Source organism: Rhinolophus hipposideros, assembly GCF_964194185.1.
Source record: "Rhinolophus hipposideros genome assembly, chromosome: 7".
Taxonomy (NCBI): domain Eukaryota; kingdom Metazoa; phylum Chordata; class Mammalia; order Chiroptera; family Rhinolophidae; genus Rhinolophus; species Rhinolophus hipposideros.
Genome location: NC_138053.1, coordinates 67284178 through 67301404, shown reverse-complemented (window position 1 = coordinate 67301404; position 17227 = coordinate 67284178). Strand labels below are relative to the sequence as shown.

The 17227-nt window shown below is 35.4% G+C and overlaps 1 protein-coding gene across 4 annotated transcripts in view; it reads right to left on the bottom strand.

Moving 5' to 3' along the window:
• ARL15 (ARF like GTPase 15) overlaps nucleotides 1-17227 on the bottom strand; it is a 386140-nt gene that overhangs the window by 180292 nt on the left and 188621 nt on the right. For all 4 annotated transcript variants that reach the window (XM_081053529.1, XM_081053527.1, XM_081053528.1 and 1 more), the window contains one exon: nucleotides 10182-10390. In XM_081053529.1, coding sequence (XP_080909655.1) covers nucleotides 10182-10390 — 209 coding nt within the window. The remainder of the gene's footprint in view (nucleotides 1-10181; nucleotides 10391-17227) is intronic.

The window sequence follows — 17227 nt, the reverse complement described above, 5'->3', positions numbered from 1 at the left end:
GTGCTGTTAACTACGTATAACAGCCTCAAACAATCTGGTGATCTGTTTTACCTCAAAGTCTGTTTTCCCTTTTTAACCTAAAAATGAGCTTAACTAGCTTATTAATATAAAAGTCACTAAATGCCATCATTGATTAAGGAAAAACAGGAAGATATCTAAACTTGAGCTTTAATTAAAGAAAAAGATCAAAGTCAATATAAAAATATGGGAAATTGTTTTTTTAAATTGCCGAAAACATGCATTTTTAACTCATGAATCTCTACCCACACATTTAAATAATTCAAATATTTAGACTTAATTTTGCAGAAAGTTTGACAAGTACCATTTTGAATGAAATTATTCTAGAACTAAATAAATGTACATCTTTATATATAATAAGAAAAACATTCTTTCTTAAGAATTTATGTTTTTGTGTTTTGGAAAATTAGGGCATTTGGGCACAATGATTTGCTTTGCATAATAATAATAACAACCACAACAGTAATGAAGATACTACTTAGTGCATATAAATTATACTGCCTTTATCTCCAGATCTTTTTTGCCTTATATTTTAGGATCCTTCTAATGATTATTCAATCTTCTCTTCAATGCAGTATCTTTGTTTTCTAAGCACTGTTAACAACTGTCATTCTTCAACCGGCTGTTCTCTAAGCCTTCCCCTGCCAAAACTCTTATTTTCATTTCATTATTTCTTTGTTCTTGTTGTCTAAACTATACACAAGTTACCCAGATTTTCCACTCTGGCCCATTTCAATAAAGACTTGTTTTGGCTTGACAAACTCTTAGTCATAGCCACAGTCTAAAAGTAAATAATTTAGTACAAATACTACATGTTAAACTCATATTGTTCTATGCAACCTCCAAATTATTTCAGTTCATACGTAGAACCTTTTTCCCATAAGGCTTAGTTGGTCTCACATATTATCATTTTTGAAAACAATTCCAATTATTTTATGGAGGTACTCACTGTCTGAAAGAGCATTTTAGTCTAAAAGCTACCTTAACAAGCATTGTGTGCACTGCGCTTCACACGACTGATGCAGACATTTGAATATGTTAAATTATAAGCCTAAATCAAATAAGGTGAAACCCTACTTCTCCTTTATAACTGAGCAGTAGGCAACTTTTTTCGCATCAAAGATTTATATGTGTACAAATTTAGATTTCAGAATTTCTGGTAAAGAAGGTAATTCCTACTTCACTGTTGGATATTGTGATAGCAAAGATCCCAGTAAGCCCCGTTAGGGAACTGTATGGCACCTGCAAGATGAGATGCTATTTTTGTTCAAAAAACTCTTGTGGAACACCTTCGTCTCTCTATTGAAAGTCTGTTATCATACCTCCATTCAAAACCACCATATACCCCTTTTCTCAAGATATAAATCTCAAAGTAGTTATCTGAATATTTAAACAATAGTCGTTGTTGGTGGCTGAATGTGGGATTCAACCTACAGAGATAATACCAAAGAAAGAAAAAGAATGTGAGATTCTAGATACCGTTAAACAAAAGAGAGACGAGGTTCCATAGACAGATTACTCAGGTGTGGATTAGTTCATTTCTACCAGAGCCCATGTCCACTGGAAGAGTGGCCATTTCTAAGAGGCGTTCAGTCTATTGTATGTACCACTGCACATGTCTAGTTCATAGTTCCCATCAAAGGCACAATGCAATTCATAGGTAAAGGAAAAAAAAATAAAGTGGCAAGGAGAAAACGCCTGCTTCTAAGTAGCAGAGTATTCTATTCATTTCAAAAGATGAAAGCAGGTATCTTTTATTACATGTTTTTGTTCTTATAGGAAGGTCAACAATATGTGATTTTTCTATTAGTGCTAACACAGCAGAGCTTTTCAAAGTCACTGCCAGAAATGGACTGGTTTTCTTACCTGCTTTTTCCATGCTTTAAGTTAAGGATGTCTACCTCATTATAAACCTTACTGGTTCCCTAGACTTTCTGTAGTCTGGCTTTGCTGTGATTACTGGTCAAAACCTTTAATTACAGTATATAGTTTGTGCAGCTGCCTGGAAATTGGTCTCAGGGTCAGTGGCTCTTCCCGTTCCCCTCTTTCCATTCTTTTGAAGCAATATTGCTGAACTGAAGGCATTGTTCCAGCTTTCTGGAGTGCTCTGTCTGTTGCACACTATGAATAGCTTTGCAATCAGTCTAGCAATTGGTTCTTCAACTGCCTTTAGGTTGTCAATTGTAATTCATTGGCTCCAGGCACCTTTTCTCTTTTCATTCTCTTGAAGTCTTTTCTTATTTAATTTGCAATAATATTAGGGAATGTCTTCTTCAGACATGTCACTAATGTCATCCTGATCGTGAGGCTGGGTGTACATTTGACTTTCATACATTTGCCTGTTAAAATGTTTCAGTATTTCCTTTTTCTCTGACTTGTGGTAATGATCTTTGCAGTGTCTTGTTAGAAATATGGCTTAATCTTAAAGTCTTCTTTCTAAGGAATAATCTAAAGAATCCTCCTTAAAATACTCTCATGGGAGATAGTTTATGTAATTAGTTATAGTGATTTTCGTAACTTCAAAGATACAATTTTCATTTTTTGTAATAAGAACTAAGCTTTCACATTTCCTTCCCGTAATTATGTTCTATTTTCTTTTTTAGTATATAAAAATTATAATTTTGAGCTCCATACAACTCAGAAATAGTTAACTAAGAAATAAAGGATTTTGACTATTTAGAAATCAATGCCTATATTTTTAGAGCCTTTTCAGAAGACCTACACTTACTCCTCAGACATCTTTGTAGAAATTATATAAGAAAACATTCAAACTACTCAAAGTGAGTTCTGATGCTTCTGCATTACAGGAAGTTTATTTTTCTTTAGGGAAGAGAATAAACAAACATATCCCTTGATCTACTAAGAAAAAAAACACACTTCAGTGTATTATGTCTCAAATCCTTATTTCTGGATAAAATCCAGCAGATTAACCCCTCTCATTAGTTTCAGCCATCCCAGAGTAACCAAAGGTATTTTCAAGCAGACACTATGTAATAATAATAATGATAATAATTATCATAATGATAATAACTAACGCTTATTGTGCTTTTTATCTTCAAAGCACCTTGCTGACATTAACTATGTGTCCATCTTCAAATTAATTTAACTCAACAAATGTTTTATTAACTTTGTAAGCTATGGAATGTGCAGTGCACCAAGTGAGTTTTCTTTTGCAAAATGAATGAATGAATGGGCCAAGGAAATGGTTCTGTAAGCTTTGCTTCAGAATCACTTGTTGCTTTTGTTAAGTGAGGGTTAATGAAATACGAATTTTTACAAAACACAGAATTGAAATACAGATATAAAGGGTGAAGCTCACCATTACAAACACTCAAACATATATTGCTTCAAAAAGCCCCCAAAAGAATCAAAATAATAGTTTTATTTAAATATACGTAGAAAAAGTGTTAAATGTAAGAGTTTTAAAAATTCTTCTAAGTTTCACTAATGTAATAAAAACTTATTAATTCAAAGCTAAATTTGTTTTTATTAGATTGAATTCACTGCTGTAAAACCACTTCATTTATGTTTCTATAGAGCTTTATCCTATACCAGTCTACCCACATGAAAAATATAAACGGTAAAAGATAGCTTGTTATGCCAGCAATTGAAATAAGCTTTATATAGTTAAAATTTAGGCAATTTGTAAAAACATCAAAAGACTATTACTTGGTCAAGATGTCCTGTCACTTTCTCTGAGGGATTTTGGGAAGATAGTAACCTGCTGTAAGCAAGATCCTCAAGTGGACGAACACAAAGATGAGTACATAAAAATACAGGAAAATCATCATTTTTAAGTATGGTAATTACCATATTAAAGCTTTTAAAAACCATTAACACAGAGTAGTGAGGGTTCATGGAAGATGTGGTTTATGAGCAATATTCTAAGCCCAGGTGTGATATAGAGGAAAAGGAAAATATTTCTATTCAAGGATGGAAACAGATGAGTCAGATTGGGTAAAGAGGGAGTAAGACAATCTAGATAAAGCTGAATGGTGTTAAGCCATCAGGGAGCGTGTATGGTAAGACTCAGAGGTTGTAAGTCATGCAAAGAACATATATTGAGCACAGAGATACAAACAAGCCAGAATTCCTGTCCCTCAAGGAGCTTACAATCCTGAGGGATCGACAGAAAGATCAATAGGCAATTAAGTTTAATGTTGTTGTTAGGATAAGCCTGGTATGCCTTGGCAAGTCAGAAGGGGAGCACCTGGCTCAGCCTTGGGTGTTCATAAAAAATTTGTGATGTGACACATGATCTTCAGGTGGTTTTCCTAGGACAACAGGAATAATGCGTGATAGACGACCATGAGTCAGAAAAGGGATTTCAATGATCAGCACATTAACGTATAAGACCTGTGGTGTTTCATTTGACTCTAGAAGGAATTAGAAGAGCGCACTGGTTTTTAATATGGGTGTCATGAAAAACACATGTCCTATCTCATCTGTGTAAAGGCAGAGGGAGAAAGAGGAAGGTCTGGGGACATAAACAACTTAGAAACTGAAAAGTATTGCAGAGGAAGAATTGGTAGAATTGCGTACTAAAATACCCATTTATGGAAAGTAAAAAAGAGTAGGAATTGGAAGCAATTCCAAAATTTGCCAGCTTTACATAAAATAAAGATATGTATGTAACTATATAAAGAAAGAAAGTGGAAAGAAATGGGGGTTTTATAAGAGAATAAAATGAATAATTTAGGGCATATATTGTTATATTTTCAAATGTATTACTTTGTTATCCCGCCTACATAATGTTCTTGATAGAATGGAACTTTCGTATGTAATATATTTGTTAATGGGAAGTATATAGCTTTCAGTGGGCAGGGCACAGTCTCATAATATTGCCGGTAGGTGAAAGCACAAGTATATAGGTTTCCCTTGAATGGTTTGATTAAAATGGCTAGATTCAGAATCAGTGAAATCAAACAGACAAATTAAATTTTTCAAGGAATGCATATAAAAGTCTATAAATGTACAATAAATAAAGTATTCTGGCTGTTTTAATATTCTCAGCAAAAAGTTATTTATAATAAATTTTAAAATGTATTTATAATAATGACACTTTTGTAACTATTGAAATGATTGCTATTTTAGCTTCTCCTGCAAGTTAGTAAACATTTTCAGGAGATAACTGAGTCATTCAGAGGAAAATTGACTTCCAAATTCTCTCATTGTTTCCTCAAGATTAAACTGTAACAGAGTGGAGTACATCTGTAAGGAATGGACTAAAAAATAATTTGTATCGCATATCATTTTAGAATAAGTATACATCCCATAAGGGAATTTTCAAACTGCTCATACAATAGGTATGTACACTGTTCTATGTGAAATCAAATCAGTATTCTAAAATGCTGCCAAAAGTCAGGTCAAGATACTTGGAAGACTCTTAAAGTTTAAGTATACAACAGTTTACAATGATTATTTTACAAACACACGCACGTTTCACTCTATATACAGAAAGAAATATTAAATTAAGCTAAGTAGTTAATGTGATTTAAATACTGCTTTGCATTTTCTAATAAAAGATTTACCATGTAAAATCAGATGATATTTGCTACTTCACAGGGCTACCACAACAGAACTGCTCTGTCAAGCAATATAAATATAAAATAAAAATTTAATCTACAGTCTTATTATGTACAGACAAACACTGTCCAAAATTTTTCATCCTTCAAAGCACTCTCTGATTCTTTGTAGGAAGGAAAAAAAGTGCTCATTGTAGAAATATTTATCTATAAACAAGTAATTAGAATTAAGTATCATAGTAAAACAACATAAAATATATACTAGCACTCTCTTCCAGAAAGATATTTATAGACTAAAAAATGAGGACCAGATAAATTATTCATGATACACTGAATATTGAAAGTATTGTTCAAAAATATGAATATTCATAATCAAAACTAAAAAAGTAATGTTTATATCATTAAAGAAATACTTGCAAATACTTTTTTCACATTTATATTCCATTCTTTTAAAATAGAACACCACATTCTATGTATATCACATAGCAAACTGAATTACAATTGCATGTAAATTGAGAAATGCCTGATCACAAATTTTAACTTTAATGTTGACATTCTAAATTAGAAGCTGGATTTTCCTGTGCTACAATTAATGAGCCATGGAATCAATAGAGTCTTTTGACCTTATAATTCCACTTCAAAGATCTATGTTCTACAGTTTTTACATTTCTTAATATTTGCTTTAATAAAAAAAGCATTGGACAAGCAGTTAACACAGTATTTCTGAAAAAGTTCAATACTTTTGGGTTAAAGATATGGACAAACATCAAATCAGATTACACTGCTGAAAGGATGAACTATTCCTTTCATGTTGACAAAATGCGTGATTTTATAAGATAGGGTAATATCCAATAAAATGAAAATCAGATTTTAAAAAGCTAGGAGGTAAAAGAATCACGATCGGCAACTGTGTAGAGGGAAAATAGGATTACGTTTATTGGCTACTATATTAACTTAACTTCTCATAAAATCCTCCTCATCTATTATATAACTTCAGAACTGAAGTATGCTCTCCTATGGGAGTTGTAAAACAAATTAGATACAATTACAATTCAATACAAATAAAAAAACCAAACAACCTAATTACCATTAAGATGAGTCTCATTTTAAAGCTTTATCATTTAAGATAGACTAGAATTTTCCCTAATGAACCAAGTGGGCCACTTGACACAATTATAGATTTTTATATTATGCTTTCTATAGAAAAAAATAGTTGATTATGAGTAAATTCTGGAAAACTGTGCTAACTACACCTCCCCAAAGTGAATACAACAAACATCTGTTGCAAGAACTGCTTGGCTTTCAGACAGTATGTAAAGGGTGTTCTTTTTCCCAGTGTTTTGCTATTTTAAAAAAAGACTGATTTGTTTTTTTTTTTTTTAAAGTTTCTACTATCAATTCTCAAGACATAAAATCTTAAAATTCTGGTTAAGTTAAACACAGGTCATTACCAGGTATATTACAGAAAGGGAAACTATGCAATGTACAAGACTCCACTTGCATTATAATATGGCAACAAAATAATTGGGCATGTTGCCCTCTGTCTGTGGGTTATAAAGTAATTTTAACCATTGTCTTTCTATCTTAACTCAGTTCTCTACACAAACATAGCAACGCTCATAGCATAGAGGACAGAACGAAATATGTATTACTTCCTGATGATTTTCATCCTGTATTGGAATCCCAGTGGTAATTCAGCTTTCTCTTTGGATTTCACCAGGTTCTACCGGCTTCTAAACGCAACAATATTGTGGTATCCTCATTAAATGACTAATGAATTCTTAAAGTTTTATTCCAGTGGCAGGATAAATAATTGCAAAAATTTTGCATAATGCATTCAGCACAAAAATATAATAATTTCAATGTGGGGGAGGGATTCATCTTTTCCTAACTGCACCAAAGAATTGTTCAGAGCTTTTTGATAAATTGACTGCACTTTTCCCTGATTCTGAAAGAACAGAATCTTGCCTAAAATTCACAGGTATTTTGCAGAGCAAAGCATTACCTTTTTAGCATTTGGGAATTCTACAAAGTGCACACAAGTTAGCAGGTACAAATGAATAAAAAGTGTTTATAAGCAACAGAGCACAGGGCATGTAATACCTTTATGACAAGGACAGAAAGAACAATAAACAGATGACCACTTCTACACATATTTCAAGTATCATGTATCTTTGCTCACTTTTCAATCATCTATTTTCTCCTCTACCCATGCCTACGCCCACCATTTTGAGGTTATTGTTTATAAAAAGTTTAAGATTCAGTTTCTCAATTCTATTTTTATGCTAACAGTAAGGTATTGAGTTAATTCTTAAAACATTCCAGGGAGTATTTCAACAAGGCATCCAAATACAATACTGAAAAACCTTTGTCATTCAAGGAATGGAAAAAATAGGAAGCTTCCATTTCTTTTTCTCCCAAATGTAAAGTATGGGTTCTTCATAATGTTTTGACAGACTTCAAGACCTATAACAGAATTTGTTTGTGTATTTGATTAAAGCATTCTAAAATGTTAACACACACCTGGTATTGTATGTGTTTATAGACTAATAGGGAAAATGCTTTACTTAAAGCAGTGCTTAAAAGTGGTATTTACAAGTTCTATCACAAGCAAAAATTTTAGGAAAATTCATTTAAAATTAATATAAAAAGGAAAGTCAAAGTCACGTATGCTTCCAGTAATATAGAAGTTTAGAATAATTTTTAAATCATACCTATGATTTACTCTATATCTATAGTCTCTGTCTTACTAAAAGATGAATCAAAAAAGATATTTGTCCTTTTCCTGGGAGATATAGCCAGCCAACACATACAACGCATATTCCAAAGCAATTAATTAAAACTTTCCTTTACCCAATGTCACAGTCTTTATTTCCTATGGATGATTATCAGAGTCATATGTTAGGTTTAAAGAACATTAGTTTTAATTTTATGGTATCTATGGAAAACAGATATACAGTTTCCTTAATTTAAAAGAAAAAAAAAGTCTTTGCAGCTATTGCTCATAATTTGAATAAAGTGATTTGAAGTTATAATGTCACTTGTATTATATCCATTTCATATTATGTGCTTTATTATATATGTATTACATATTATATTCGCACAAAATGTTATACTGTCGATGTGTATTCTATAATACATATTTACATATATACATATTTCTCAGAATGAACCCAGAATAACAATACATTTTCAGCAAAGCACCTTATCATCATAAACTAACTTAACACTCATAACTACCCATCATTATATACTATTATATCCATTCTACAGATCGAAAAACTGGTGCTAAGTTAAAAGATTTATCTAAAGTCTTAAGAAGAGATCAGGAAGGCACCGCAATTTCTATACTGAAGATCTGCACATTCATGACTCTCTGAATAGATTTGTACGGCTTATTTTTTTCATCGTAATCACTTAATATTATCTATAATGTATTTCACAAAATCTGAAAAAGGAAAAGGGTGCTAACTACTTAATGCTGAAAGAGGCAACTAAAGATAGACATAAGTTCTGTTTAATAAGAAACCCTTGCCTTCTTTATGATTTTTCTAAAACTTAAACAAAAATTCTCTATCTATGGTCCCTCTTATACTTAGTACTTAAAACTTCAAAGTGAATTATCCAAATTAATCCCACTCACTTTTCATAAAAAAAAATTGCATCATTCCCATTTTGCAGGTGAGAAGACAGGCACAGGAACAAAGCGATTTGCCTATGGGCCCGACCCCGTGAGGGAGGGCTGCAGTCAGAACATGTTGGTGTCCTTGGCTTCTCATGCATTTTTCAAACTAAAGAGCAACGTCATTCCTATTAATAACCTTATTCCAAAGTCACTAAAGGACGCACACAATTTTTGGAAGGAAGGGGGAAAACATATCCTGCAAGTTATGATGTAAAGGAATACATCGAACGTTTCGATTTCACTGTACCTAGATTAAAATTCACCGTAAGTTTTGAAAACGATTCACATATCTCATGACTTCATTACCATGAATCAGAAGCTTTGCTGAGTGAGACACTGATTATTTGTCCAGAATTAGTCTCATGCTTTTATAGGAGAGATACAAGCAAAGAAATTAAAGGAGGAAGATAAAGAACGGGTCCATATTAAAATGTACTTGGTGGCACGGAACTTGCAAGATAAGACATCAATTTTCAGCCTGGCTGATTACAGAATAGGTCCCACTGCTTCTAGTCAACAGTGAGCATTTCAGTGGGACAAGAACATAACATTTGAGGGTAAGTGATGCATGGTAATACGCATGATGCGTTCCTTGAAAAGCCAGAGAAACAAAGAATGAACTAAATAAGCTGGCGGGATGAAATCAATGTTAAATAACCAGGCCTTTAGCCCTTTAAAATAGATGAGAAAAATATTCAGATTAGTCTTCTAACTTTTGCTAAACAGTTAAAAAAAAGAAAAATCTTTGCTCTCCAAGTGGGGTTGGGCATGTAAATAATAATTCCTATCAGATTGATATAGACTTTCTGCTTTCTAAGAAAATTAAGGTTTCATGTTGAAAAACAGCATTACCAGCATATTCTTAATTACAGGCATCTTTTCAGATTCCAATGTGGCTAGCAAAAGTGCAATAAACCAAATAGACAAAGAGTTGTCACATTAACGAGACGTACCTCTTGTACTGATCGAGCAGCTGGCTTGTCTTGATGATTGGCCAATATTAAAAAGGGTAAAGTGCATAACTGTGGGTGCTGAAGAGCTGAGTGCAGTTCATTTCTAGCAGTTTCTAAATCATCTTCTGAAGAGGCACTGTCCAATACAAATATGACCCCTTGAGATCCTTGGTAGTAGCGGCTCCAGTATTTCCGGATATTATCAGCCCCTGTCAAAAACAAAACAAATTCTCTTTTTAAAAATAGCTTTCAGCAACTGAAAAATGTTCCCAGCAGTAACTCCTGTTGGAAACTCATGTTGCTTTTAAAAATTAAGTGCAGAGATCACGTTCGATGAGAATAAAGACGACATCAGTACCCATAGGTGGATGGGAACTTGAAGGAGAACACAGAAGTTTAAGAGTCATTCTTCATTCCTTTCTTATCCAAACATGTGAGGAAGAACCAGGATAAATACTGCTTAGACTTAAACTCAAAAGAATGTTTTCAGATTTTGCTTTATAGTCCTAAATAAACAACACTCTCTAGAAGTTAAGTTTAAACCTACCGAGCACTGTAAACTAGCTGTTCACCAGGGCGTCTCTCCGGACCATTGATATTAGCTTGGTGACATTTTCTGAAAGAACTACTTGCTGACCAGGACAGCCTTGTTTAATTTCATGGATGAAGTTAAACCTATTAGCACACTGCCTGTGTGTGTCAAAGTGCTGAAATTTATGACGAACTAAAATTTTGGCCCTCGGTACATTTGCATAACCCCACTCAGCAATGAGCACACTCATGGTCTCGATATGATGAGATGTTCATAAAAAAAACATTGAGATTCTCATCATCTAGGGCCACATCCTATTCCTCTGTGTATTTACAATATTTAGCACAATGTTTAACTAAATGTTCAATACAGGAATAAAATGAAAGGAGGAGGAAATGAAGTTATACACTGAATAAGCTTTATGAATTTTGAGACGAGGAACTCTCGAGACTGTCCAGTCCAACTCTTTGAGAAAACTGAGGCCAAGAGAGGTAAACTGACTAATCCCCATTCATAGATCTAAATCACAAACTTGAGATTGGCATTTGAGTTAGGAGACAACCTGCCCAGGGAGGGCATATGCATTTCCCACAACATCATGATGATGGCTTCCTTCACTTTGATTCATGACAATTTGTGGGAGGGGGTGGGAGGGTGGGGGGGAGGGTGTTGGACGATGGCAGGCTTTATTGGGTATATAACAAAAAAATAGATATCAAGGCATTTTACCAATTCAGTGCATATGCTCAAGTCTTAACCAGTTAATAACTATATTTTAGGCATCTATTGAACATCTAGCTCTGAGGTTGGACATAACGTGCTAAGTATTAGTGATACAAAGAGTGGTAAATGGAGCTGATGTACAATGAGTGGCAAGAGCCAATTGTGTGCATCTCTTCCCAACTCTGTGTTCAAGGACATCATATTGGTAGCTTGAAATTGGATAGGGTAGGAGTATTTTCACCATGAACATTAAAAAAGCTATATATCAGATATTTTTTTTCTCCTGAAGAGCCAACACACGACTGGATAACACCGAGCAGCTCCTGTTTCTTCTGGGAAAAGTAGAAAAGAAATCCAAAGATTAGAATACAGGATAATAAAGCACTGAGATAGAGGTACTCTTAGGTGCTGTGGGAACAAGAGATGAGGCATCTCACCTAGAATGGGTGAGTCTCTTAAAAAAGTAACATCAATAACCAAACAGCTACCACTTATGAAGCACTTCCTACATTACAGACACAATGCTAAGTGTTTTCAAAATAATAGCTCATCTAACTCTTGCAACAACCCTAAAAGGGAGGTGTAACTGACTCAGTTTTGAAACTAATTTTCAGATTCTAAAATCTGGGGTATCCATCATAGTACTATACTGAAATAACCAGGGATATAAGAAAGTCAAGGGCATTTGATGTTGAGTAACCTTAAATGCAAAGACATGGGATGTGAGCAGGGTCCAACAGAGAAAAGAATTTAAGCTGTAGATTATTTAATATAGGGAATCAGTTGCATAAGTGATGGTGGAACTAAGAAATAACAGGGGTACCGAGATGAGCAACATCTTAGGGCAGGTTCCCTAGATACGGCACTTGTGATGGCATTTCTTGTACACCTGATAATAGACAACCTGATAGAGACAGAGTGCTGTCAGGAGAAACCAAAAGTGAAAGAATCAAGCTACCATGGGGGAAGGAGCTAAGCAAAGATATGGTTTCAGAAATCTAGCCACAGCTTGATCCAATAGGAGCTCTAGAGTGTGCCCTGAACTAGAGAAGTGTCCAGTCCAAAGGCAAGGGGGCCAGACTGTTATGCCCCTGACTAGTCATTGGCTATGAGCCACCCCTAGGGAACAGGAGGGGCTTGGGGCATGATCTCATAATCTCTCAAGTAAGTTTGGTTGAGGCAATTACTGTCAGCCAAGGACTCTGGAGAAGGCTACAGGTGTGAGTCATTAGCAGCCAGTACCCGCAGCAGCTGGGAGATGGATGCACTGGCCCAGTAAAGGAGATCTGGGTAGGATACCAATTGCATCTGCTACAGGCTACATCTAGGCATTATCCATATGCTACAGAACCATTCATAAGACTGAGGAGCAAAAGTCGAGGCAGGGTTAACTGGTGGTGACTGCCTAAAACAATAAAGATATTGTGTGCATATGTATCCATACACAAGGTTATTATAAATGTTACTAACATAAAGAACGTGTAACACACAATTATCATATAATAAGAATATACGCAACATGCTCTGCTGTAAATTCTATTGCGCTCATTAAATGCTCACAGAATTCTTTCATTGATTTGGCCCAACTTTTGTATCCATAGTCAACCAACAGGTGCAATTGACCAAGTGTGGTTTTAAAATGTTGGTTGTGCTGAGTGTTTTACATGACAGTCTTATGAGATAGTACTGTTATCACTCCCATTTTATCAATAAGGAAACCAAGACACAAAAATAATTACATAATGTGCCACTTTTACACACTTAAAAGTATAGTTAGGTCTAATGTAATTGAACCGGAAAGATCATTGACCAGAAAGATGATGAAGCCAAATAAGGAATTCTACTACCACAAAAGCTAACAGGGACAAAAAAAGGAACCTGTTAGAATAAAAGGTACCTACGTGCCTATATATATTAATGCTCATAGTAGGAACATGTCCAAGAACATTTCCCAACCAATTAACTCAATGAATAGTATTATAAGTACCTATTCTGTACGTCTCACTGAAACCTTTAAGAAATGTTTAGAAAGCCATTATTCCTCTTAGCTCAAACACTGAAATCCTGTGAAGTAATAATAATTACAGTGAGGTCTGCAAATATGGCAGAAGGAACAAATAAGGTCACAGCATTAAAGGGTGCCTAGGGCGTCAAGTACAAAGAGAATAATACTGGTTGCATGTTTTAATGAACTTGTCCATTGGAAATACATGGGACATACCGGAAATCTAATTTGTCAGTTCATCTCTTTCAACAGGAAAACTCTATTTTCACCTACCACATTTAGGAGCAGAATGGGTTCCTGAAAATAGTGAGACGAAATGACAATAAGTCTAATGACTGTGTTGGCAGATAAAAAAACCCAAATAGAAATACCGTAACTTTAAAAATTGTCCCTTATATGACATAGTATATGAATAATACATTATTATAAAAGTAAAAGACGTTTTTCTTTAATCTCCTGCTACATAGTCATCTGCTTAATCTTAGCATTTCTAACTTTCATCACAAACACTGAGGCTGGAATTCGAAATTCCAGTTCTCCTGTACAATGGCTTTAGTCAGCTGAAGCCTAAACCCAGATTGTGGCCAAGGAAACCAACAGTGGGGTGAAGGGTGGTACACAATTGTTTAGTCCAGCAGAGTGGAACTTAGTCAACAGATTAAAATGAGACATGGCTGTGTCATCATCCCAGCTAACAGGTGCTTTGAGAAGTGAGCCTAACTGGGAAAAACAAAAACACCTGTTTGATGTCTATATCCCAACACTCCTAACCCATAAATCAAATCCAAAAGGAGTAACACACAGAACTGCATATGTAATAGCAATCTGAGGCCTCTCTTATTCCAATAACTGAAAATTGTGTGCTGTGTCACTTAAATTACAATTGTTAGAAAAAAAGGTTAAGCATCAAACTCAAATCTGGTCTGTATTTCATACATTTAGATTAAAAAACAAAGGGGTAATCTTACCAATAGGGACGTTGGGCGGAAAAGTGTTGCCAAATGTCCTAACCACCCAAGGTCTGATAATGCCTTATAAAAAGTTGTAAAGGAATCCTTGGGAATCTAAGAGTTCACTCTGAGAACCAATCAACCAGGACAGCCTGGGACAAAGTCCCACAACAAGAGTTGAGGGAGAAGACAGAAGTATAACTGTCGCCATATGTCGCAGGTGCATATCTGTTGCACACTGTGGACTTCGGTAATAATTCTCTCATTCCTTAATTCATTTTTCTAACAGATATTTACTGAGCACCTGGCACCATCTTAGGTGCTGCGGACACAGAAGGAAACAAAACAGACCAAAATTTCAGTTTTCATAGTGCTTACATTCTCTACTGGCAGAGCCAGCCTACCAATAGAGAGGTTAAAAATTCCAGGTACTCATTTTGCCAGCCTCTCTCTCTCATCACAGAGACATTATGATTCAGTTCTGGTGAACTGGGACTCAACAAAGGTCTGCTGGAAACTGCGGGAAAAGATTTTGCTCCTCAAGAAAAAGAAAGATGCCCTAAGAGCGCCTTCTCTCTCATCCAGCTTTTGGATCTCATTAGGTGATAAAGTGATGCTTTGAGCAGCATTAGCCATCTAACAACCTGGAAGGAGACCTACCAACATAGTGAAGATGTCAGAATGGGAAGACAGAGCCTGCATCCTTGAGAACACTGCTGAGCAGCAGAAGCAACCCCTACATTATAAGGACTCCTAATTCTGCAAACACAGGAAATGCCCATCGTTCAAGCCAGTGTCAGATTATTTACAGCCAAAAGGATGCTTATTCCCCTCAGGTCAATTAACAGGCCATGAATAAGTTCTTTAAAGGAGCTGTTCTTTAAAAGATGGACTCAATAAGCTAAAAAATAGTAAGAATATGCAGCAGTCAACAATAAAAACAGTTGCTCAAAAGTTGTCCTTATGAAAAAAAATCTGATATCTAGACCACTGATGTCCAATTAAACTTTTTGTGATGAAAAAAAAAATGTATAGGATATATATCTTCTATATCTGTACTTTCCAATAAAGTGGCCACTAGCACATGTGGCTACTGGGTACGTGAAATGTGGCCAGTGCAACAGAAGAACTAAATTTATTTTACTTTAATTTACTTCAACTTAATGTTAAAATGCCACATGTGGCTAGTGGCTACTGCATTGGACAGTGTGTTCTAGGTATTTCCGTGACGTATGGCTGACAGGAGTAGTTACAGACATCTCATCTTATCTCTAAAAGGAAAAGCCTTGCTGGTATAGAAGCAGGTGCAGTCTCCTCTGTCCAAAGACGGTTTGCCAAAGGGCTATGCACTAGGCTGACCAGGATCACGGTCTCCACTGCTGTCAGTCACGCTGTGACAGCAGACAGAGTCAGGATCAGAAGTGAAGATTGTCTCCTTTCCATTCTCTTACCATGGTCTTAAGAAAAAATGAAAGTAAGAATAATTTCCCTCTGGAATACTTAATGGGATTGGAGACCCATAACGGGAGCCCATTTTGGAGAAATGAATGGTAAATGGGTCTTCAAATCTTTTGAGAAGGTTGCATCCTCAGAACAAAAGTTATTCTCAGTGGCATTACTTTAAGAGGAATGGTGTCTAGCCTGGAGAGAAAATGTTTGAAGAGCAGGAGAAGGAAAGGAGCAGCAAGAGAAAAGTAGTTTCAAATTTATTTTCATTCCTCCCATCTATGGAATCTCAGTCTCTCTGATTGGTGATTCCTTTGACTCTTTTCTTCTGTAAAACAGACTCAATCTGTTTTTAAAAACTGAAATACTAAGGATTCAGAAGGACTAAGAAATACATATCTAAACTCAACCTTTTATTATGGACTGCCCCCTCCCCCACATGCTCACACACGCACACACAAAAAGCCAAAATATCATAGAGTAAATTAAGCCCTCCCTAAATGGTCAATACAATGCATAAAAATGTAAAGATTAAAAGTCAAGTTCTTTGAAGGGAGATACACTATTCTGTTTTGCTTTTCAAAGAGTCAAAAAACATTTTAGAAAATGAAAGATTGTTAGAAAAATGTGAACCAATGAGTTCTTTATGGAAAACAGAAATTTGTTGGGCATGACGGAAAGAACCACTACTAAAACAGGATAAACAGGAGACCAGCGTCTTCAGATTCGGAGTGAAATTGGCCGTGAACATCCATGTAGGAAATAGATGATTAACACACAGTCATCACATACCGGCCCTACAGCCATGTACCACATCACACTAACCACGTCAGGTGTTCATATACATCATCCCATTTAACCTTTTAACATTTATTATTCTCATTTAATGGATGAAGGAATTGGGACAGAAAGGATAAGCACTTTGCTCCATATCCAGCTAATAAATGGCAGATCTAGAATTCAAATTTTGGACTCTGTGATTCCCAAAATTATGTGTTCTCTTACACGACATGGTACTGCTTCCCAGAGAGTGTAAGAGGCTCCAAAGAAACGGGAGTGGATGGAGTGTTCTATGTGGACAAGGGGGCATATTTAAGAGATGTGCCCACAGACTTTTAAAGACTGGTTAAAATTAATACTGGGGAGGAGAGGAGAAAAGGCATTCCAATGGGGAGGGCGTAAGCTAAGAGGAAATTAGGAATGGGACACCGCGAAGAAATAAGCATGAAATATGAAGTCTGAGCCAGTGACGAGTGGCTACTGTGAAAAGAGAATCTGGGTGGCTTTATAAGCCAGGCAGAGTGTTGGACTTGATGCAGCAGTTAGTGGAGAGTCAGTATAGAGCCCTGAGACACGACACCTGGGGCAGTCTTGTCTTGTTCAAGCGCCC